This window comes from Oncorhynchus keta, chromosome 34 (genome assembly GCF_023373465.1).
Source record: "Oncorhynchus keta strain PuntledgeMale-10-30-2019 chromosome 34, Oket_V2, whole genome shotgun sequence".
In the NCBI taxonomy this organism is placed as follows: domain Eukaryota; kingdom Metazoa; phylum Chordata; class Actinopteri; order Salmoniformes; family Salmonidae; genus Oncorhynchus; species Oncorhynchus keta.
Genome location: NC_068454.1, coordinates 8,627,046 through 8,649,355, shown reverse-complemented (window position 1 = coordinate 8,649,355; position 22,310 = coordinate 8,627,046). Strand labels below are relative to the sequence as shown.

At 50.7% G+C, this 22,310-nt stretch overlaps 2 protein-coding genes across 50 annotated transcripts in view; both read left to right on the top strand.

Moving 5' to 3' along the window:
- LOC118377983 (major facilitator superfamily domain-containing protein 6-like) overlaps positions 1-22,310 on the top strand; it is a gene marked incomplete at its 3' end in the record, with an annotated part of 29,361 nt that overhangs the window by 1,081 nt on the left and 5,970 nt on the right. The window contains exons 2-3 of the mRNA XM_052492603.1: positions 816-2,428; positions 22,139-22,236. Of these exons, the coding sequence (XP_052348563.1) occupies positions 828-2,428; positions 22,139-22,236 (1,699 nt within the window). The remainder of the gene's footprint in view (positions 1-815; positions 2,429-22,138; positions 22,237-22,310) is intronic.
- Positions 3,018-22,209, top strand: LOC127914974 (uncharacterized). Of its 49 annotated transcripts, XM_052492996.1 has the most exons (13): positions 5,742-6,077; positions 7,407-7,578; positions 7,880-8,008; positions 10,323-10,580; positions 10,710-11,053; positions 11,097-11,139; positions 11,871-11,913; positions 12,258-12,386; positions 12,855-13,284; positions 13,629-13,929; positions 14,718-14,760; positions 17,553-17,810; positions 19,399-22,209. In XM_052492996.1, exons 5-13 carry the CDS (start codon positions 10,729-10,731, stop codon positions 19,648-19,650), a joined length of 1,824 nt encoding a protein of 607 aa, XP_052348956.1. In that variant the 5' UTR covers positions 5,742-6,077; positions 7,407-7,578; positions 7,880-8,008; positions 10,323-10,580; positions 10,710-10,728; the 3' UTR covers positions 19,651-22,209. The 49 variants fall into 49 exon arrangements, 40 of the variants coding, with proteins under 40 accessions (XP_052348981.1, XP_052348993.1, XP_052348956.1 ...); XM_052492995.1 differs by lacking the exon at positions 7,880-8,008 and having other exon boundaries at positions 7,407-7,707; XR_008089655.1 differs by lacking the exons at positions 7,880-8,008; positions 10,323-10,580; positions 14,718-14,760 and adding an exon at positions 8,818-9,677 and having other exon boundaries at positions 11,011-11,139; positions 13,629-14,058.

The following is a 22,310-nucleotide window of genomic DNA, read 5'->3' as shown; positions in this document are numbered from 1 at the left end:
TAATAAAAGCCTTGTGATGACTCATCAGTGGTGAGCTTTGTTACTCCTGTCTGACCTTGCCATGACCCATATATTATTTATGTTAAAAAAAATAGACAACTTCAACATTTGTTTGTAAAACGATCATGCCAATCTTATGGGCTGTCAGTCCTTACATGCTAGCCCCATTTCCCAACGGTTTACCAAAAGTGTCTGGTTCAGCAATTGAAGGTGTGCTTTTTGTCAGCCCATAAACCACATGTTCCAAAAAGTCACAAGTCTGTCTGTCTGTCTGTCTGTCTGAATTCACTTTAAATGTAATGGGCTTTATTGGCATGGGAAACATATGTTTACATTACCAAAGCAAGTGAAATACATGATAAACAATACAAAAAATGAAGGGTAAACATTACTCACAAAGGTTTTAAAATAATATAGAAATGTGTTATATTAGTGGCTATGTACAGTAACGATGTGCAAATAGTTGAAGTATGAAAGGGACAATCAAGATCAGATAAATATAGGTTGTATTTACAATGTTGTTTGTGTTCTTTCTCTATCTCCTCTCTCTTTGTCTCTCTCTCTCTCTCTCTTTGTCTCTCTCTTGCTCTCCTTTTCTCCCCATTCGTTCTCTCACGCTCTCTCTCTCTCTCTCTCTCTCTCTCTCTCTCTCTCTCTCTCTCTCTCTCTCTCTCTCTCTCTCTCTCTCTCTCTCTCTCTCTCTCTCTCTCTCTCCCCTCTCACACACACACACACACACACACACACACACACACACACACACACACACACACACACACACACACACACACACACACACACACACACACACACAGAGTGAGAGAGAGATGGCGAGTGACGACCAGGTGGCCATCTTGACGGATGACGAGGGGTATCAGAAGAGGAAGTATGTCCTGGCAGAACCCTTCAACACCTTGTCCAACACCCTGGAGCAGATACCGGTGGGCGCGGGGCCCACCTCTGCCTCCCAAGGTCCAGAGTCTCCCCCCACAGACAAACCTGACTCACCCTCCTCCAACCCCAGTAATGACTGCCTGGAGAGGAACTGCGTGCGGATCGACAACCACCTCCTCATCTCCAAGGTCTTCTACTTCTTCTTCTATGCAGCCTATGGGTCCCTACACCCACTGCTGCCTGTGTACTACAAACAGCTGGGGATGACTCCCAGTCAGAGCGGCTTGCTGGTCGGGATCCGGTACTTCATCGAATTCTGTAGCGCCCCCTTTTGGGGGGTGGTGGCGGACCGCTTCAAGAAGGGCAAGGTGGTGCTTGTGTTCTCTGTTTTCTGCTGGCTGGTGTTCAACTGCGGAATCGGCTTCATCAAGCCTGCCTCCATAACATGTGTGGAGAGGAAACCCACAGTCGCACGCCCCACCAGCCCTGCCCACCTCGGTCTGCCGTCCAATTACAGTAGGGACCGCAGGGGTGTGATTGGAGACTTGTTTTCCCTCTCTTCGAATCAACACGGTTTAGCATCAGACTCAGTTAGGGGCGGTCCCCTGCACAGGTATGTGAGGAGCGATGGTGGTAATGTCACTGGACCCAGCACTGTCACTAGACCTGTGCCTTCCCCCAACATCACAACAACAACATCTTCCCCTTCCACCACCCCCACTACAACAGCCAGCTCAAAACCTCCCTCAAATCTAACCACAACCAAACCAACAACCACAACCATTCCCAAAGTCTACCACATGATCTCCAACCACGACCAGGTGGAAACCATCTTCCTCCTGATCCTGCTAGTCATCATCATCGGCGAGTTCTTCAGCGCTCCGGCTGTCACCATAGTGGACACGCGCACCCTGCAGTACCTGGGCCCCCACCAGGACCGCTACGGCCTGCAGAGGATGTGGGGCTCCCTGGGCTGGGGCCTGGCCATGCTCTGCGTAGGCATCTGGATCGACCACACCCACATCAAGCTCTTCATCCAGGGCACCGGCTGCATCGTGCCCGACTACAAGAACTATCAGATAGCCTTTATTGTCTTTGGAGTCCTGATGGCCGTAGCTTTGATATTGTCCACACAGTTTTACTTTGAGAGTAGTACCAGTGACCACCGGCCAATGGAAGCTCAGCTGGAGGAGGATAAGAGACAGGAGGCAGAGCCTCCTCAAGCGTCCAGTGATGTTTCATCTCCCAAAGGGCATGCGGTGGAATCGTTAGAACCCCAAAGTGTCGTCAGCCAACCGTTTCGTTATCAGGACCTCATTCGGCTGCTGTGTAGCGTGCAGTACGGCTCAGTGCTCTTCGTGGCCTGGTTTATGGGATTCGGCTACGGCTTTGTGTTCACGTTCCTCTACTGGCACCTGGAGGACCTGAAAGGGACCACCACGCTATTTGGAGTGTGCTCGGTGCTGAGCCACATCTCAGAGCTGGTTGCCTACTTCACCAGCCACAAGCTCATCGAGCTGGTTGGCCATATAAGGTTTATAAAAGGGGGCATGGGTCAAAAGCCCAGGGGGGGTATGTCTCAAAGCTGGATCAATGAGTTAGCCAGCTAACTTGCTTAAATGTTCAGAAATAACTTTTGGGGGGAATATATGGTTGAAATTGGCATGGATTGATTTAATTGTTTAAGCCATCAACCCATGTTCAAGTTTAGGTTACCCCTCAGGTCTGTTTGTACAGTAGTATACCCCTCAGGTCTGTTTGTAGTGTACCCCTCAGGTCTGTTTGTAGTGTACCCCTCAGGTCTGTTTGTAGTGTACCCCTCAGGTCTGTTTGTAGTATACCCCTCAGGTCTGTTTGTAGTATACCCCTCAGGTCTGTTTGTAGTATACCCCTCAGGTCTGTTTGTAGTATACCCCTCAGGTCTGTTTGTAGTATACCCCTCAGGTCTGTTTGTAGTGTACCCCTCAGGTCTGTTTGTAGTGTACCCCTCAGGTCTGTTTGTAGTATACCCCTCAGGTCTGTTTGTAGTGTACCCCTCAGGTCTGTTTGTAGTGTACCCCTCAGGTCTGTTTGTAGTATACCCCTCAGGTCTGTTTGTAGTGTACCCCTCAGGTCTGTTTGTAGTGTACCCCTCAGGTCTGTTTGTAGTATACCCCTCAGGTCTGTTTGTAGTGTACCCCTCAGGTCTGTTTGTAGTATACCCCTCAGGTCTGTTTGTAGTGTACCCCTCAGGTCTGTTTGTAGTGTACCCCTCAGGTCTGTTTGTAGTATACCCCTCAGGTCTGTTTGTAGTATACCCCTCAGGTCTGTTTGTAGTATACCCCTCAGGTCTGTTTGTAGTATACCCCTCAGGTCTGTTTGTAGTATACCCCTCAGGTCTGTTTGTACAGTAGTATACCCCTCAGGTCTGTTTGTAGTGTACCCCTCAGGTCTGTTTGTAGTATACCCCTCAGGTCTGTTTGTACAGTAGTATACCCCTCAGGTCTGTTTGTAGTATACCCCTCAGGTCTGTTTGTAGTATACCCCTCAGGTCTGTTTGTAGTATACCCCTCAGGTCTGTTTGTAGTATACCCCTCAGGTCTGTTTGTAGTATACCCCTCAGGTCTGTTTGTAGTGTACCCCTCAGGTCTGTTTGTAGTGTACCCCTCAGGTCTGTTTGTAGTATACCCCTCAGGTCTGTTTGTAGTATACCCCTCAGGTCTGTTTGTAGTATACCCTCAGGTCTGTTTGTAGTGTACCCCTCAGGTCTGTTTGTAGTGTACCCCTCAGGTCTGTTTGTACAGTAGTATACCCCTCAGGTCTGTTTGTACAGTAGTATACCCCTCAGGTCTGTTTGTAGTGTACCCCTCAGGTCTGTTTGTAGTGTACCCCTCAGGTCTGTTTGTAGTATACCCCTCAGGTCTGTTTGTAGTATACCCCTCAGGTCTGTTTGTAGTATACCCCTCAGGTCTGTTTGTAGTATACCCCTCAGGTCTGTTTGTAGTATACCCCTCAGGTCTGTTTGTAGTATACCCCTCAGGTCTGTTTGTAGTATACCCCTCAGGTCTGTTTGTAGTATACCCCTCAGGTCTGTTTGTAGTATACCCCTCAGGTCTGTTTGTAGTGTACCCCTCAGGTCTGTTTGTACAGTAGTGTACCCCTCAGGTCTGTTTGTACAGTAGTATACCCCTCAGGTCTGTTTGTTGTACCCCTCAGGTCTGTTTGTAGTATACCCCTCAGGTCTGTTTGTAGTATACCCCTCAGGTCTGTTTGTAGTGTACCCCTCAGGTCTGTTTGTACAGTAGTATACCCCTCAGGTCTGTTTGTACAGTAGTATACCCTCAGGTCTGTTTGTACAGTAGTATACCCCTCAGGTCTGTTTGTAGTATACCCCTCAGGTCTGTTTGTAGTATACCCCTCAGGTCTGTTTGTAGTATACCCCTCAGGTCTGTTTGTAGTGTACCCCTCAGGTCTGTTTGTAGTATACCCCTCAGGTCTGTTTGTAGTATACCCCTCAGGTATGTTTGTAGTATACCCCTCAGGTCTGTTTGTAGTGTACCCCTCAGGTCTGTTTGTAGTATACCCCTCAGGTCTGTTTGTAGTGTACCCCTCAGGTCTGTTTGTAGTGTACCCCTCAGGTCTGTTTGTACAGTAGTATACCCCTCAGGTCTGTTTGTACAGTAGTATACCCCTCAGGTCTGTTTGTAGTGTACCCCTCAGGTCTGTTTGTAGTATACCCCTCAGGTCTGTTTGTAGTATACCCCTCAGGTCTGTTTGTAGTATACCCCTCAGGTCTGTTTGTAGTATACCCCTCAGGTCTGTTTGTAGTATACCCCTCAGGTCTGTTTGTAGTGTACCCCTCAGGTCTGTTTGTAGTATACCCCTCAGGTCTGTTTGTAGTATACCCCTCAGGTCTGTTTGTAGTGTACCCCTCAGGTCTGTTTGTAGTATACCCCTCAGGTCTGTTTGTAGTGTACCCCTCAGGTCTGTTTGTAGTATACCCCTCAGGTCTGTTTGTAGTATACCCCTCAGGTCTGTTTGTACAGTAGTATACCCCTCAGGTCTGTTTGTAGTATACCCCTCAGGTCTGTTTGTAGTATACCCCTCAGGTCTGTTTGTACAGTAGTATACCCCTCAGGTCTGTTTGTACAGTAGTATACCCCTCAGGTCTGTTTGTACAGTAGTATACCCCTCAGGTCTGTTTGTACAGTAGTATACCCCTCAGGTCTGTTTGTAGTGTACCCCTCAGGTCTGTTTGTAGTATACCCCTCAGGTCTGTTTGTACAGTAGTATACCCCTCAGGTCTGTTTGTACAGTAGTATACCCCTCAGGTCTGTTTGTAGTGTACCCCTCAGGTCTGTTTGTAGTGTACCACTCAGGTCTGTTTGTAGTGTACCCCTCAGGTCTGTTTGTAGTATACCCCTCAGGTCTGTTTGTGTATCTGTATGTCTAGTCACCTCCTGCATGACAATGACTATAGGACTTTGCAAGATAGCACAAACTGCTCTGGAACCAGGTCAGCTCATTCTGGTATTGTGGGACCAGGCTACAGAACCCAGGTCAGCTCATTCTGGTATTGTGGGACCAGGCTACAGAACCCAGGTCAGCTCATTCTGGTATTGTGGGACCAGGCTACAGAACCCAGGTCAGCTCATTCTGGTATTGTGGGACCAGGCTACAGAACCCAGGTCAGCTCATTCTGGTATTGTGGGACCAGGCTACAGAACCCAGGTCAGCTCATTCTTGTATTGTGGGACCAGGCTATAGAACCCAGGTCAGCTCATTCTGGTATTGTGGGACCAGGCTACAGAACCCAGGTCAGCTCATTCTGGTATTGTGGGACCAGGCTACAGAACCCAGGTCAGCTCATTCTGGTATTGTGGGACTAGGCTACAGAACCCAGGTCAGCTCATTCTGGTATTATGGGACCAGGCTACAGAACCCAGGTCAGCTCATTCTGGTATTATGGGACCAGGCTACAGAACCCAGGTCAGCTCATTCTGGTATTGTGGGACCAGGCTACAGAACCCAGGTCAGCTCATTCTGGTATTATGGGACCAGGCTACAGAACCCAGGTCAGCTCATTCTGGTATTGTGGGACCAGGCTACAGAACCCAGGTCAGCTCATTCTGGTATTGTGGGACCAGGCTACAGAACCCAGGTCAGCTCATTCTGGTATTATGGGACCAGGCTACAGAACCCAGGTCAGCTCATTCTGGTATTGTGGGACCCGGCTACAGACCCCAGGTCAGATCATTCTGGTATTGTGGGACCAGGCTACAGAACCCAGGTCAGCTCTTTCTGGTATTATGGGACCAGGCTACTGAGCCCAGGTCAGCTCATTCTGGTATTATGGGACCAGGCTACAGAACCCAGGTCAGCTCATTTTGGTATTATGGGACCAGGCTACAGAGCCCAGGTCAGCTCATTCTGGTATTATGGGACCAGGCTACAGAACCCAGGTCAGCTCATTCTGGTATTATGGGACCAGGCTACAGAACCCAGGTCAGCTCATTCTGGTATTATGGGACCAGGCTACAGAACCCAGGTCAGCTCATTCTGGTATTATGGGACCAGGCTACAGAACCCAGGTCAGCTCATTCTGGTATTGTGGGACTAGGCTACAGAACCCAGGTCAGCTCATTCTGGTATTATGGGACCAGGCTACAGAACCCAGGTCAGCTCATTCTGGTATTGTGGGACCAGGCTACAGAACCCAGGTCAGCTCATTCTGGTATTATGGGACCAGGCTACAGAACCCAGGTCAGCTCATTCTGGTATTATGGGACCAGGCTACAGAACCCAGGTCAGCTCATTCTGGTATTATGGGACCAGGCTACAGAACCCAGGTCAGCTCATTCTGGTATTATGGGACCAGGCTACAGAACCCAGGTCAGCTCATTCTGGTATTGTGGGACCAGGCTACAGAACCCAGGTCAGCTCATTCTGGTATTATGGGACCAGGCTACAGAACCCAGGTCAGCTCATTCTGGTATTATGGGACCAGGCTACAGAACCCAGGTCAGCTCATTCTGGTATTGTGGGACCAGGCTACAGAACCCAGGTCAGCTCATTCTGGTATTATGGGACCAGGCTACAGAACCCAGGTAAGCTCATTCTGGTATTATGGGACCAGGCTACAGAACCCAGGTAAGCTCATTCTGGTATTATGGGACCAGGCTACAGAACCCAGGTCAGCTCATTCTGGTATTATGGGACCAGGCTACAGAGCCCAGGTCAGCTCATTATGGTATTATGGGACCAGGCTACAGAACCCAGGTCAGCTCATTCTGGTATTATGGGACCAGGCTACAGAACCCAGGTCAGCTCATTCTGGTATTGTGGGACCAGGCTACAGAACCCAGGTCAGCTCATTCTGGTATTATGGGACCAGGCTACAGAACCCAGGTCAGCTCATTCTGGTATTATGGGACCAGGCTACAGAGCCCAGGTCAGCTCATTCTGGTATTGTGGGACCCTCCTACAGAACCCAGGTCAGCTCTGGTATTATGGGACCAGGCTACTGAGCCCAGGTCAGCTCATTCTGGTATTGTGGGACCCGGCTACAGAACCCAGGTCAGCTCATTCTGGTATTGTGGGACCAGGCTACAGAACCCAGGTCAGCTCATTCTGGTATTGTGGGACCAGGCTACAGAACCCAGGTCAGCTCATTCTGGTATTATGGGACCAGGCTACAGAACCCAGGTCAGCTCATTCTGGTATTGTGGGACCAGGCTACAGAACCCAGGTCAGCTCATTCTGGTATTATGGGACCAGGCTACAGAACCCAGGTCAGCTCATTCTGGTATTGTGGGACCCGGCTACAGAACCCAGGTCAGCTCATTCTGGTATTATGGGACCAGGCTACAGAGCCCAGGTCAGCTCATTCTGGTATTGTGGGACCCGGCTACAGAACCCAGGTCAGCTCATTCTGGTATTGTGGGACCAGGCTACAGAGCCCAGGTCAGCTCATTCTGGTATTATGGGACCAGGCTACAGAACCCAGGTCAGCTCATTCTGGTATTGTGGGACCCGGCTACAGAACCCAGGTCAGCTCATTCTGGTATTATGGGACCAGGCTACAGAACCCAGGTCAGCTCATTCTGGTATTGTGGGACCCGGCTACAGAACCCAGGTCAGCTCATTCTGGTATTATGGGACCAGGCTACAGAGCCCAGGTCAGCTCATTCTGGTATTATGGGACCAGGCTACAGAGCCCAGGTCAGCTCATTCTGGTATTGTGGGTCAGAACCCAGGTCAGCTCGTTCTGGTATTATGGGACCAGGCTACTGAGCCCAGGTCAGCTCATTCTGGTATTGTGGGACCCGGCTACAGAACCCAGGTCAGCTCATTCTGGTATTGTGGGACCAGGCTACAGAACCCAGGTCAGCTCATTCTGGTATTGTGGGACCAGGCTACAGAACCCAGGACAGCTCATTCTGGTATTGTGGGACCAGGCTACAGAACCCAGGTCAGATCATTCTGGTATTATGGGACCAGGCTACTGAGCCCAGGTCAGATCGTTCTGGTATTGTGGGACCCGGCTACAGAACCCAGGTCAGCTCATTCTGGTATTGTGGGACCAGGCTACAGAACCCAGGTCAGCTCATTCTGGTATTGTGGGACCAGGCTACAGAACCCAGGTCAGCTCATTCTGGTATTGTGGGACCAGGCTACAGAACCCAGGTCAGATCATTCTGGTATTATGGGACCAGGATACTGAGCCCAGGTCAGATCATTCTGGTATTGTGGAACCAGGCTACAGAACCCAGGTCAGATCATTCTGGTATTATGGGACCAGGCTACTGAGCCCAGGTCAGCTCATTCTGGTATTATGGGACCAGGCTACAGAGCCCAGGTCAGCTCATTATGGTATTATGGGACCAGGCTACAGAACCCAGGTCAGCTCATTCTGGTATTATGGGACCAGGCTACAGAACCCAGGTCAGCTCATTCTGGTATTGTGGGACCCGGCTACAGAACCCAGGTCAGCTCATTCTGGTATTATGGGACCAGGCTACAGAACCCAGGTCAGCTCATTCTGGTATTGTGGGACCAGGCTACAGAACCCAGGTCAGCTCATTCTGGTATTGTGGGACCAGGCTACAGAACCCAGGTCAGCTCATTCTGGTATTGTGGGACCAGGCTACAGAACCCAGGTCAGCTCATTCTGGTATTGTGGGACCAGGCTACAGAACCCAGGTCAGCTCATTCTGGTATTGTGGGACCAGGCTACAGAACCCAGGTCAGCTCATTCTGGTATTGTGGGACCAGGCTACAGAACCCAGGTCAGCTCATTCTGGTATTGTGGGAGCAGGCTACTGAGCCCAGGTCAGCTCTTTCTGGTATTGTGGGACCCGGCTACAGAACCCAGGTCAGCTCATTCTGGTATTGTGGGACCAGGCTACTGAGCCCAGGTCAGCTCTTTCTGGTATTGTGGGACCAGGCTACAGAGCCGAGGTCAGTTCATTCTGGTATTGTGGGACCAGGCTACAGAGCCCAGGTCTGCTCATTCTGGTATTGTGGGACCCGGCTACAGAACCCAGGTCAGCTCATTCTGGTATTGTGGGACCAGGCTACAGAACCCAGGTCAGCTCATTCTGGTATTGTGGGACCAGGCTACAGAACCCAGGTCAGCTCATTCTGGTATTGTGGGACCAGGCTACAGAACCCAGGTCAGCTCATTCTGGTATTGTGGGACCAGGCTACAGAACCCAGGTCAGCTCATTCTGGTATTGTGGGACCAGGCTACAGAACCCAGGTCAGATCATTCTGGTATTATGGGACCAGGCTACTGAGCCCAGGTCAGATCATTCTGGTATTGTGGGACCCGGCTACAGAACCCAGGTCAGCTCATTCTGGTATTGTGGGACCAGGCTACAGAACCCAGGTCAGCTCATTCTGGTATTGTGGGACCAGGCTACAGAACCCAGGTCAGCTCATTCTGGTATTGTGGGACCAGGCTACAGAACCCAGGTCAGATCATTCTGGTATTATGGGACCAGGATACTGAGCCCAGGTGAGATCATTCTGGTATTGTGGAACCAGGCTACAGAACCCAGGTCAGATCATTCTGGTATTATGGGACCAGGCTACTGAGCCCAGGTCAGCTCATTCTTGTATTATGGGACCAGGCTACAGAGCCCAGGTCAGCTCATTATGGTATTATGGGACCAGGCTACAGAACCCAGGTCAGCTCATTCTGGTATTGTGGGACCAGGCTACAGAACCCAGGTCAGCTCATTCTGGTATTATGGGACCAGGCTACAGAGCCCAGGTCAGCTCATTCTGGTATTGTGGGACCCGGCTACAGAACCCAGGTCAGCTCATTCTGGTATTATGGGACCAGGCTACAGAGCCCAGGTCAGCTCATTCTGGTATTGTGGGACCCGGCTACAGAACCCAGGTCAGCTCATTCTGGTATTATGGGACCAGGCTACAGAGCCCAGGTCAGCTCATTCTGGTATTATGGGACCAGGCTACAGAACCCAGGTCAGCTCATTCTGGTATTATGGGACCAGGCTACAGAACCCAGGTCAGCTCATTCTGGTATTGTGGGACCCGGCTACAGAACCCAGGTCAGCTCATTCTGGTATTATGGGACCAGGCTACAGAGCCCAGGTCAGCTCATTCTGGTATTGTGGGACCTGACTACAGAACCCAGGTCAGCTCATTCTGGTATTATGGGACCAGGCTACAGAGCCCAGGTCAGCTCATTCTGGTATTGTGGGACCCGGCTACAGAACCCAGGTCAGCTCATTCTGGTATTATGGGACCAGGCTACAGAGCCCAGGTCAGCTCATTCTGGTATTATGAGACCCGGCTACAGAACCCAGGTCAGCTCATTCTGGTATTATGGGACCAGGCTACAGAGCCCAGGTCAGCTCATTCTGGTATTGTGGGACCCGGCTACAGAACCCAGGTCAGCTCATTCTGGTATTATGGGACCAGGCTACAGAGCCCAGGTCAGCTCATTCTGGTATTGTGGGACCAGGCTACAGAACCCAGGTCAGCTCATTCTGGTATTGTGGGACCAGGCTACAGAACCCAGGTCAGATCATTCTGGTATTATGGGACCAGGCTACTGAGCCCAGGTCAGATCATTCTGGTATTGTGGAACCAGGCTACAGAACCCAGGTCAGATCATTCTGGTATTATGGGACCAGGCTACTGAGCCCAGGTCAGCTCATTCTGGTATTATGGGACCAGGCTACTGAGCCCAGGTCAGATCATTCTGGTATTATGGGACCAGGCTACTGAGCCCAGGTCAGCTCATTCTGGTATTGTGGGACCAGGCTACAGAACCCAGGTCAGCTCATTCTGGTATTGTGGGACCAGGCTACAGAACCCAGGTCAGCTCATTCTGGTATTATGGGACCAGGCTACAGAACCCAGGTCAGCTCATTCTGGTATTGTGGGACCCGGCTACAGAACCCAGGTCAGCTCATTCTGGTATTGTGGGACCAGGCTACAGAACCCAGGTCAGCTCATTCTGGTATTGTGGGACCAGGCTACAGAACCCAGGTCAGCTCATTCTGGTATTGTGGGACCAGGCTACAGAACCCAGGTCAGCTCATTCTGCTATTATGGGACCAGGCTACAGAACCCAGGTCAGCTCATTCTGGTATTGTGGGACCAGGCTACAGAACCCAGGTCAGCTCATTCTGGTATTGTGGGACCAGGCTACAGAACCCAGGTCAGCTCATTCTGCTATTATGGGACCAGGCTACAGAACCCAGGTCAGCTCATTCTGGTATTGTGGGACCAGGCTACAGAACCCAGGTCAGCTCATTCTGGTATTGTGGGACCAGGCTACAGAACCCAGGTCAGCTCATTCTGGTATTGTGGGACCAGGCTACAGAACCCAGGTCAGCTCATTCTGGTATTGTGGGACCAGGCTACAGAACCCAGGTCAGCTCATTCTGGTATTGTGGGACCAGGCTACAGAACCCAGGTCAGCTCTTTCTGGTATTATGGGACCAGGCTACTGAGCCCAGGTCAGCTCATTCTGGTATTATGGGACCAGGCTACAGAACCCAGGTCAGCTCATTCTGGTATTATGGGACCAGGCTACAGAGCCCAGGTCAGCTCATTCTGGTATTGTGGGACCAGGCTACAGAACCCAGGTCAGCTCATTCTGGTATTGTGGGACCAGGCTACAGAACCCAGGTCAGCTCATTCTGGTATTGTGGGACCAGGCTACAGAACCCAGGTCAGCTCATTCTGGTATTGTGGGACCAGGCTACAGAACCCAGGTCAGCTCATTCTGCTATTGTGGGACCAGGCTACAGAACCCAGGTCAGCTCATTCTGGTATTGTGGGACCAGGCTACAGAACCCAGGTCAGCTCATTCTGGTATTGTGGGACCAGGCTACAGAACCCAGGTCAGCTCATTCTGCTATTATGGGACCAGGCTACAGAACCCAGGTCAGCTCATTCTGGTATTGTGGGACCAGGCTACAGAACCCAGGTCAGCTCATTCTGGTATTGTGGGACCAGGCTACAGAACCCAGGTCAGCTCATTCTGGTATTGTGGGACCAGGCTACAGAACCCAGGTCAGCTCATTCTGGTATTGTGGGACCAGGCTACAGAACCCAGGTCAGCTCATTCTGGTATTGGTGGACCAGGCTACAGAACCCAGGTCAGCTCTTTCTGGTATTATGGGACCAGGGAGCCCAGGTCAGCTCATTCTGGTATTATGGGACCAGGCTACAGAACCCAGGTCAGCTCATTCTGGTATTATGGGACCAGGCTACAGAGCCCAGGTCAGCTCATTCTGGTATTATGGGACCAGGCTACAGAACCCAGGTCAGCTCATTCTGGTATTATGGGACCAGGCTACAGAACCCAGGTCAGCTCATTCTGGTATTGTGGGACCAGGCTACAGAACCCAGGTCAGCTCATTCTGGTATTATGGGACCAGGCTACAGAACCCAGGTCAGCTCATTCTGGTATTGTGGGACCAGGCTACAGAACCCAGGTCAGCTCATTCTGGTATTATGGGACCAGGCTACAGAACCCAGGTCAGCTCATTCTGGTATTATGGGACCAGGCTACAGAACCCAGGTCAGCTCATTCTGGTATTGTGGGACCAGGCTACAGAACCCAGGTCAGCTCATTCTGGTATTATGGGACCAGGCTACAGAACCCAGGTCAGCTCATTCTGGTATTATGGGACCAGGCTACAGAACCCAGGTCAGCTCATTCTGGTATTGTGGGACCAGGCTACAGAACCCAGGTCAGCTCATTCTGGTATTGTGGGACCAGGCTACAGAACCCAGGTCAGCTCATTCTGGTATTGTGGGACCAGGCTACAGAACCCAGGTCAGCTCATTCTGGTATTGTGGGACCAGGCTACAGAACCCAGGTCAGCTCATTCTGGTATTGTGGGACCAGGCTACAGAACCCAGGTCAGCTCATTCTGGTATTATGGGACCAGGCTACTGAGCCCAGGTCAGCTCATTCTGGTATTATGGGACCAGGCTACTGAACCCAGGTCAGCTCATTCTGGTATTATGGGACCAGGCTACAGAACCCAGGTCAGCTCATTCTGGTATTATGGGACCAGGCTACAGAACCCAGGTCAGCTCATTCTGGTATTGTGGGACTAGGCTACAGAACCCAGGTCAGCTCATTCTGGTATTATGGGACCAGGCTACAGAACCCAGGTCAGCTCATTCTGGTATTATGGGACCAGGCTACAGAACCCAGGTCAGCTCATTCTGGTATTGTGGGACCAGGCTACAGAACCCAGGTCAGCTCATTCTGGTATTATGGGACCAGGCTACAGAACCCAGGTCAGCTCATTCTGGTATTGTGGGACCAGGCTACAGAACCCAGGTCAGCTCATTCTGGTATTGTGGGACCAGGCTACAGAACCCAGGTCAGCTCATTCTGGTATTGTGGGACCAGGCTACAGAACCCAGGTCAGCTCATTCTGCTATTATGGGACCAGGCTACAGAACCCAGGTCAGCTCATTCTGGTATTGTGGGACCAGGCTACAGAACCCAGGTCAGCTCATTCTGGTATTGTGGGACCAGGCTACAGAACCCAGGTCAGCTCATTCTGGTATTGTGGGACCAGGCTACAGAACCCAGGTCAGCTCATTCTGGTATTGTGGGACCAGGCTACAGAACCCAGGTCAGCTCATTCTGGTATTATGGGACCAGGCTACAGAGCCCAGGTCAGCTCATTCTGGTATTGTGGGACCAGGCTACAGAACCCAGGTCAGCTCATTCTGGTATTATGGAACCAGGCTACAGAGCCCAGGTCAGCTCATTCTGGTATTATGGGACCAGGCTACAGAACCCAGGTCAGCTCATTCTGGTATTATGGGACCAGGCTACAGAACCCAGGTCAGCTCATTCTGGTATTATGGGACCAGGCTACAGAACCCAGGTCAGCTCATTCTGGTATTGTGGGACCAGGCTACAGAACCCAGGTCAGCTCATTCTGGTATTATGGGACCAGGCTACAGAACCCAGGTCAGCTCATTCTGGTATTATGGGACCAGGCTACAGAACCCAGGTCAGCTCATTCTGGTATTGTGGGACCAGGCTACAGAACCCAGGTCAGCTCATTCTGGTATTATGGGACCAGGCTACAGAACCCAGGTCAGCTCATTCTGGTATTATGGGACCAGGCTACAGAACCCAGGTCAGCTCATTCTGGTATTGTGGGAGGCTACAGAACCCAGGGCTATTCAGAACCCAGGTCAGCTCATTCTGGTATTATGGGACCAGGCTACAGAACCCAGGTCAGCTCATTCTGGTATTGTGGGACCAGGCTACAGAACCCAGGTCAGCTCATTCTGGTATTGTGGGACCAGGCTACAGAACCCAGGTCAGCTCATTCTGGTATTATGGGACCAGGCTACAGAACCCAGGTCAGCTCATTCTGGTATTATGGGGCCAGGCTACAGAGCCCAGGTCAGCTCATTCTGGTATTATGGGACCAGGCTACAGAACCCAGGTCAGCTCATTCTGGTATTATGGGACCAGGCTACAGAACCCAGGTCAGCTCATTCTGGTATTATGGGACCAGGCTACAGAACCCAGGTCAGCTCATTCTGGTATTATGGGACCAGGCTACAGAACCCAGGTCAGCTCATTCTGGTATTGTGGGACTAGGCTACAGAACCCAGGTCAGCTCATTCTGGTATTATGGGACCAGGCTACAGAACCCAGGTCAGCTCATTCTGGTATTATGGGACCAGGCTACAGAACCCAGGTCAGCTCATTCTGGTATTGTGGGACCAGGCTACAGAACCCAGGTCAGCTCATTCTGGTATTATGGGACCAGGCTACAGAACCCAGGTCAGCTCATTCTGGTATTATGGGACCAGGCTACAGAACCCAGGTCAGCTCATTCTGGTATTATGGGACCAGGCTACAGAACCCAGGTCAGCTCATTCTGGTATTGTGGGACCAGGCTACAGAACCCAGGTCAGCTCATTCTGGTATTATGGGACCAGGCTACAGAACCCAGGTCAGCTCATTCTGGTATTATGGGACCAGGCTACAGAACCCAGGTCAGCTCATTCTGGTATTGTGGGACCAGGCTACAGAACCCAGGTCAGCTCATTCTGGTATTATGGGACCAGGCTACAGAACCCAGGTCAGCTCATTCTGGTATTATGGGACCAGGCTACAGAACCCAGGTCAGCTCATTCTGGTATTATGGGACCAGGCTACAGAACCCAGGTCAGCTCATTCTGGTATTATGGGACCAGGGAGAACCCAGGTCAGCTCATTCTGGTATTGTGGGACCAGGCTACAGAACCCAGGTCAGCTCATTCTGGTATTATGGGACCAGGCTACAGAACCCAGGTCAGCTCATTCTGGTATTGTGGGACCCGGCTACAGAACCCAGGTCAGCTCATTCTGGTATTATGGGACCAGGCTACAGAACCCAGGTCAGCTCATTCTGGTATTATGGGACCAGGCTACAGAACCCAGGTCAGCTCATTCTGGTATTGTGGGACCCGGCTACAGAACCCAGGTCAGCTCATTCTGGTATTATGGGACCAGGCTACAGAGCCCAGGTCAGCTCATTCTGGTATTGTGGGACCCGGCTACAGAACCCAGGTCAGCTCATTCTGGTATTATGGGACCAGGCTACAGAGCCCAGGTCAGCTCATTCTGGTATTATGGGACCAGGCTACAGAACCCAGGTCAGCTCATTCTGGTATTATGGGACCAGGCTACAGAACCCAGGTCAGCTCATTCTGGTATTGTGGGACCAGGCTACAGAACCCAGGTCAGCTCATTCTGGTATTATGGGACCAGGCTACAGAGCCCAGGTCAGCTCATTCTGGTATTGTGGGACCCGGCTACAGAACCCAGGTCAGCTCATTCTGGTATTATGGGACCAGGCTACAGAGCCCAGGTCAGCTCATTCTGGTATTGTGGGACCAGGCTACAGAGCCCAGGTCAGCTCATTCTGGTATTGTGGGACCAGGCTACAGAACCCAGGTCAGCTCATTCTGGTATTATGGGACCAGGCTACTGAGCCCAGGTCAGCTCATTCTGGTATTGTGGGACCCGGCTACAGAACCCAGGTCAGCTCATTCTGGTATTGTGGGACCAGGCTACAGAACCCAGGTCAGCTCATTCTGGTATTGTGGGACCAGGCTACAGAACCCAGGTCAGCTCATTCTGGTATTGTGGGACCAGGCTACAGAACCCAGGTCAGATCATTCTGGTATTATGGGACCAGGCTACTGAGCCCAGGTCAGATCATTCTGGTATTGTGGGACCCGGCTACAGAACCCAGGTCAGCTCATTCTGGTATTGTGGGACCAGGCTACAGAACCCAGGTCAGCTCATTCTGGTATTGTGGGACCAGGCTACAGAACCCAGGTCAGCTCATTCTGGTATTGTGGGACCAGGCTACAGAACCCAGGTCAGATCATTCTGGTATTATGGGACCAGGATACTGAGCCCAGGTCAGATCATTCTGGTATTGTGGAACCAGGCTACAGAACCCAGGTCAGATCATTCTGGTATTATGGGACCAGGCTACTGAGCCCAGGTCAGCTCATTCTGGTATTATGGGACCAGGCTACAGAGCCCAGGTCAGCTCATTCTGGTATTATGGGACCAGGCTACAGAACCCAGGTCAGCTCATTCTGGTATTGTGGGACCCGGCTACAGAACCCAGGTCAGCTCATTCTGGTATTATGGGACCAGGCTACAGAGCCCAGGTCAGCTCATTCTGGTATTATGGGACCAGGCTACAGAGCCCAGGTCAGCTCATTCTGGTATTATGGGACCAGGCTACAGAGCCCAGGTCAGCTCATTCTGGTATTATGGGACCAGGCTACAGAACCCAGGTCAGCTCATTCTGGTATTATGGGACCAGGCTACAGAACCCAGGTCAGCTCATTCTGGTATTGTGGGACCCGGCTACAGAACCCAGGTCAGCTCATTCTGGTATTATGGGACCAGGCTACAGAGCCCAGGTCAGCTCATTCTGGTATTGTGGGACCTGGCTACAGAACCCAGGTCAGCTCATTCTGGTATTATGGGACCAGGCTACAGAGCCCAGGTCAGCTCATTCTGGTATTATGGGACCAGGCTACAGAGCCCAGGTCAGCTCATTCTGGTATTGTGGGACCCGGCTACAGAACCCAGGTCAGCTCATTCTGGTATTATGGGACCAGGCTACTGAGCCCAGGTCAGCTCATTCTGGTATTGTGGGACCCGGCTACAGAACCCAGGTCAGCTCATTCTGGTATTGTGGGACCAGGCTACAGAACCCAGGTCAGCTCATTCTGGTATTGTGGGACCAGGCTACAGAACCCAGGTCAGCTCATTCTGGTATTGTGGGACCAGGCTACAGAACCCAGGTCAGCTCATTCTGGTATTATGGGACCAGGCTACAGAGCCCAGGTCAGCTCATTCTGGTATTGTGGGACCCGGCTACAGAACCCAGGTCAGCTCATTCTGGTATTGTGGGACCAGGCTACAGAACCCAGGTCAGCTCATTCTGGTATTGTGGGACCAGGCTACAGAACCCAGGTCAGCTCATTCTGGTATTGTGGGACCAGGCTACAGAACCCAGGTCAGATCATTCTGGTATTATGGGACCAGGCTACTGAGCCCAGGTCAGATCATTCTGGTATTGTGGAACCAGGCTACATCAGGTCAGATCATTCTGGTATTATGGGACCAGGCTACTGAGCCCAGGTCAGTTCATTCTGGTATTGTGGGACCAGGCTACAGAGCCCAGGTCAGCTCATTCTGGTATTGTGGGACCAGGCTACAGAACCCAGGTCAGCTCATTCTGGTATTGTGGGACCAGGCTACAGAACCCAGGTCAGCTCATTCTGGTATTGTGGGACCAGGCTACAGAACCCAGGTCAGCTCATTCTGGTATTATGGGACCAGGCTACAGAGCCCAGGTCAGCTCATTCTGGTATTGTGGGACCCGGCTACAGAACCCAGGTCAGCTCATTCTGGTATTGTGGGACCAGGCTACAGAACCCAGGTCAGCTCATTCTGGTATTGTGGGACCAGGCTACAGAACCCAGGTCAGCTCATTCTGGTATTGTGGGACCCGGCTACAGAACCCAGGTCAGCTCATTCTGGTATTGTGGGACCAGGCTACAGAACCCAGGTCAGCTCATTCTGGTATTATGGGACCAGGCTACAGAGCCCAGGTCAGCTCATTCTGGTATTGTGGGACCTGGCTACAGAACCCAGGTCAGCTCATTCTGGTATTATGGGACCAGGCTACTGAGCCCAGGTCAGCTCATTCTGGTATTGTGGGACCAGGCTACAGAACCCAGGTCAGCTCATTCTGGTATTGTGGGACCAGGCTACAGAACCCAGGTCAGCTCATTCTGGTATTGTGGGACCAGGCTACAGAACCCAGGTCAGCTCATTCTGGTATTGTGGGACCAGGCTACAGAACCCAGGTCAGCTCATTCTGGTATTGTGGGACCAGGCTACTGAGCCCAGGTCAGCTCATTCTGGTATTGTGGGACCCGGCTACAGAACCCAGGTCAGCTCATTCTGGTATTGTGGGACCAGGCTACAGAACCCAGGTCAGCTCATTCTGGTATTGTGGGACCAGGCTACAGAACCCAGGTCAGCTCATTCTGGTATTGTGGGACCCGGCTACAGAACCCAGGTCAGATCATTCTGGTATTATGGGACCAGGCTACTGAGCCCAGGTCAGATCATTCTGGTATTGTGGAACCAGGCTACATAACCCAGGTCAGATCATTCTGGTATTATGGGACCAGGCTACTGAGCCCAGGTCAGCTCATTCTGGTATTATGGGACCAGGCTACTGAGCCCAGGTCAGCTCATTCTGGTATTGTGGGACCAGGCTACAGAACCCAGGTCAGCTCATTCTGGTATTGTGGGACCAGGCTACAGAACCCAGGTCAGCTCATTCTGGTATTGTGGGACCAGGCTACAGAACCCAGGTCAGCTCATTCTGGTATTATGGGACCAGGCTACTGAGCCCAGGTCAGCTCATTCTGGTATTGTGGGACCCAGGCTACAGAACCCAGGTCAGCTCATTCTGGTATTATGGGACCAGGCTACTGAGCCCAGGTCAGCTCATTCTGGTATTGTGGGACCAGGCTACAGAACCCAGGTCAGCTCATTCTGGTATTGTGGGACCAGGCTACAGAACCCAGGTCAGATCATTCTGGTATTATGGGACCAGGCTACTGAGCCCAGGTCAGATCATTCTGGTATTGTGGAACCAGGCTACAGAACCCAGGTCAGATCATTCTGGTATTATGGGACCAGGCTACTGAGCCCAGGTCAGATCATTCTGGTATTATGGGACCAGGCTACTGAGCCCAGGTCAGCTCATTCTGGTATTATGGGACCAGGCTACTGAGCCCAGGTCAGATCATTCTGGTATTATGGGACCAGGCTACTGAGCCCAGGTCAGCTCATTCTGGTATTATGGGACCAGGCTACAGAACCCAGGTCAGCTCATTCTGGTATTATGGGACCAGGCTACTGAACCCAGGTCAGCTCATTCTGGTATTATGGGACCAGGCTACAGAACCCAGGTCAGCTCATTCTGGTATTATGGGACCAGGCTACTGAACCCAGGTCAGCTCATTCTGGTATTATGGGACCAGGCTACAGAACCCAGCTCAGCTCATTCTGGTATTATGGGACCAGGCTACTGAACCCAGGTCAGCTCATTCTGGTATTGTGGGACCAGGCTACAGAACCCAGGTCAGCTCATTCTGGTATTATGGGACCAGGCTACAGAACCCAGGTCAGCTCATTCTGGTATTATGGGACCAGGCTACTGAACCCAGGTCAGCTCATTCTGGTATTATGGGACCAGGCTACTGAACCCAGGTCAGCTCATTCTGGTATTATGGGACCAGGCTACTGAACCCAGGTCAGCTCATTCTGGTATTGTGGGACCAGACTGCAGAACCCAGGTCAGCTCATTATTATTTTCTGTCCTTCAGTTTAATTTAATTCCACCCAATAGCTCACCTTTCTCATAGATTTGATGAGAACGGATTTTTAAAAAATCTAGATTTGGTCAGACGTTTCACTTGTTCCCTTTTTTGGTCGGTGAAGTTAAACAATGGTAAAATATTTTGAAAGTCATCTCACCTTCAGTGAATAGACAGTCTTTCATTTCCTGCCAAGGTCGTGGGAATTTGTTGTTGTTGTTGTTGCCAGCACTACAGTTGTCTATATCAGTCCACTAATACAGGACTGTTATTAATATTGATTTTTTTACAGCCCTACTTCCCACGGCTGTGTTTCATGTCCTGTTCCTGTGTGAACTATTTTAGTTTAAGATGTTTGTAGTGGAGTATTATGGCGGATCAGGGGTGAAAAAATAACCACAACATGGTAGTAGTGCTACTTATACTATCTCTCTGTCTCTCTCTCCTCTCTCTCTGTCTCCTCTCTCTCTCTGTCTCCTCTCTCTCTCTCTCTCTCTCTCTGTCTCTCTGTCTCCTCTCTCTCTCTGTCTCTCTCTCTCTCTCTCTCTCTCTCCTCTCTCTCTGTCTCCTCTCTCTCTCTGTCTCCTCTCTCTCTCTGTCTCTGTCTCTCTCTCTCTCTCTCTCTCTGTTTCCTCTCTCTCTGTCTCTCTGTCTCCTCTCTCTCTATGTCTCATCTCTCTCTCTCTGTCTCGGTCTCCTCTCTCTCGGTCTCCTCTCTCTCTGTCTCCTCTCTCTCTCTGTCTCCTCTCTCTCGCTCTGTCTCCTCTCTCTGTCTCTGTTTCTCCCTCTCTGTCTCTCTCTATATCTCTCTTTCTGTCTCTCTGTCTCTCTCCCTGTCTCTCTCTCTGTCTCTCTCTCTCTCTCTCTGTCTCTCTGTCTCTCTCTCTCTGTCTCTCTGTCTCTCTCTCTCTCATCCACCACATCTCATATCCGGCCCATCTGGACATTTATAGCTTGTTAGCGAATAATATACTACAATCAGCCTTTGTGTTCGTTTACTTTTAGATTAAGTTCAAAGGTTGCGTTTGTTTCATGAGAGAGACGCAATAGAGAGAAGTTTGTAAACTGGAATCATTTAAGTGTTTGGTAAATGTGTCAGTATATTTGCATTGTATTTGCATTGTCAGGTCAGTGGTTTGATTGGACAGGATGTTGTCATGGGAGATGGGCAGCAAGTATCCAACGGTCTGGGAAGGAAATATATTCTGTTCAGAATAGGGTTGCAAAGCTACCGGTAATTTACCAAAGTTACCGGAATCTTCAGTAATTTTGGTAATTAACAGATTATCTATGGTAATCTATCATAATTTTGGTAACCCTCACATTAAACACCAATGTTATTCACTGAGTTGATGGTTTATATTTAAACCATATTTAAAACCATCTTATTATTGAATATATTTTACATGTGATAAGGCCCAACAGAGGGCCAGAGACTGTCATAATCTGAAATACCCAAAAGGGCCACTAGATTATGTAAAATCCTTGAAAGATACCAAAATCCTGGTAATTTACTGGTAAACTTAGAAATGTTTCCAGTAATATACCCTCCCCTTGCAACCCTAGTTCAGAATGACAATGACAAACCAACCACAATCCAGGGACAGTTCAGGTTTGACCTCTGAACTTTGGCCTTGCTTTCACCTGCAACTCTGTTGTGGCAATAACCTCATATAGGTTAGGGCTATGGTTTAGGATAGGGTTATGTTTGTGATTGGTGGATTGTTATTTGAACAGTGTAGTCAGTAGTGATAGTTCCAGAACATCAATAACACATCTGTGTTCCATGACCTTCTCCTCCCCTCTCCCTCCACAGGGTGCTGTACATCGGTCTGGCCTGCAACACGGCTCGTTTCCTGTACATCTCCTACCTGGAGGACGCCTGGATCGTCCTGCCCATGGAGGTCCTTCAAGGTTAGGCTACACTGGGTGTCACGGCGTGGCATATGTTGACTTAGCTTAGTTTAGCTAATGTTAACATTAGATAG

Excerpts from the sequence above, each read along its gene's own strand:
- LOC127914974 (XM_052492996.1), top strand. The coding sequence starts at position 10,729 with ATGGGACCAGGCTACAGAGCCCAGGTCAGCTCATTCTGGTATTGTGGG. Across the intron at positions 11,140-11,870 it reads GACCAGGCTACTGAGCCCAG|GTCAGCTCATTCTGGTATTA; the intron begins GTCAGCTCATTC and ends TACTGAGCCCAG. Across the intron at positions 14,761-17,552 it reads GACCAGGCTACAGAACCCAG|GTCAGCTCATTCTGGTATTG; the intron begins GTCAGCTCATTC and ends TACTGAGCCCAG.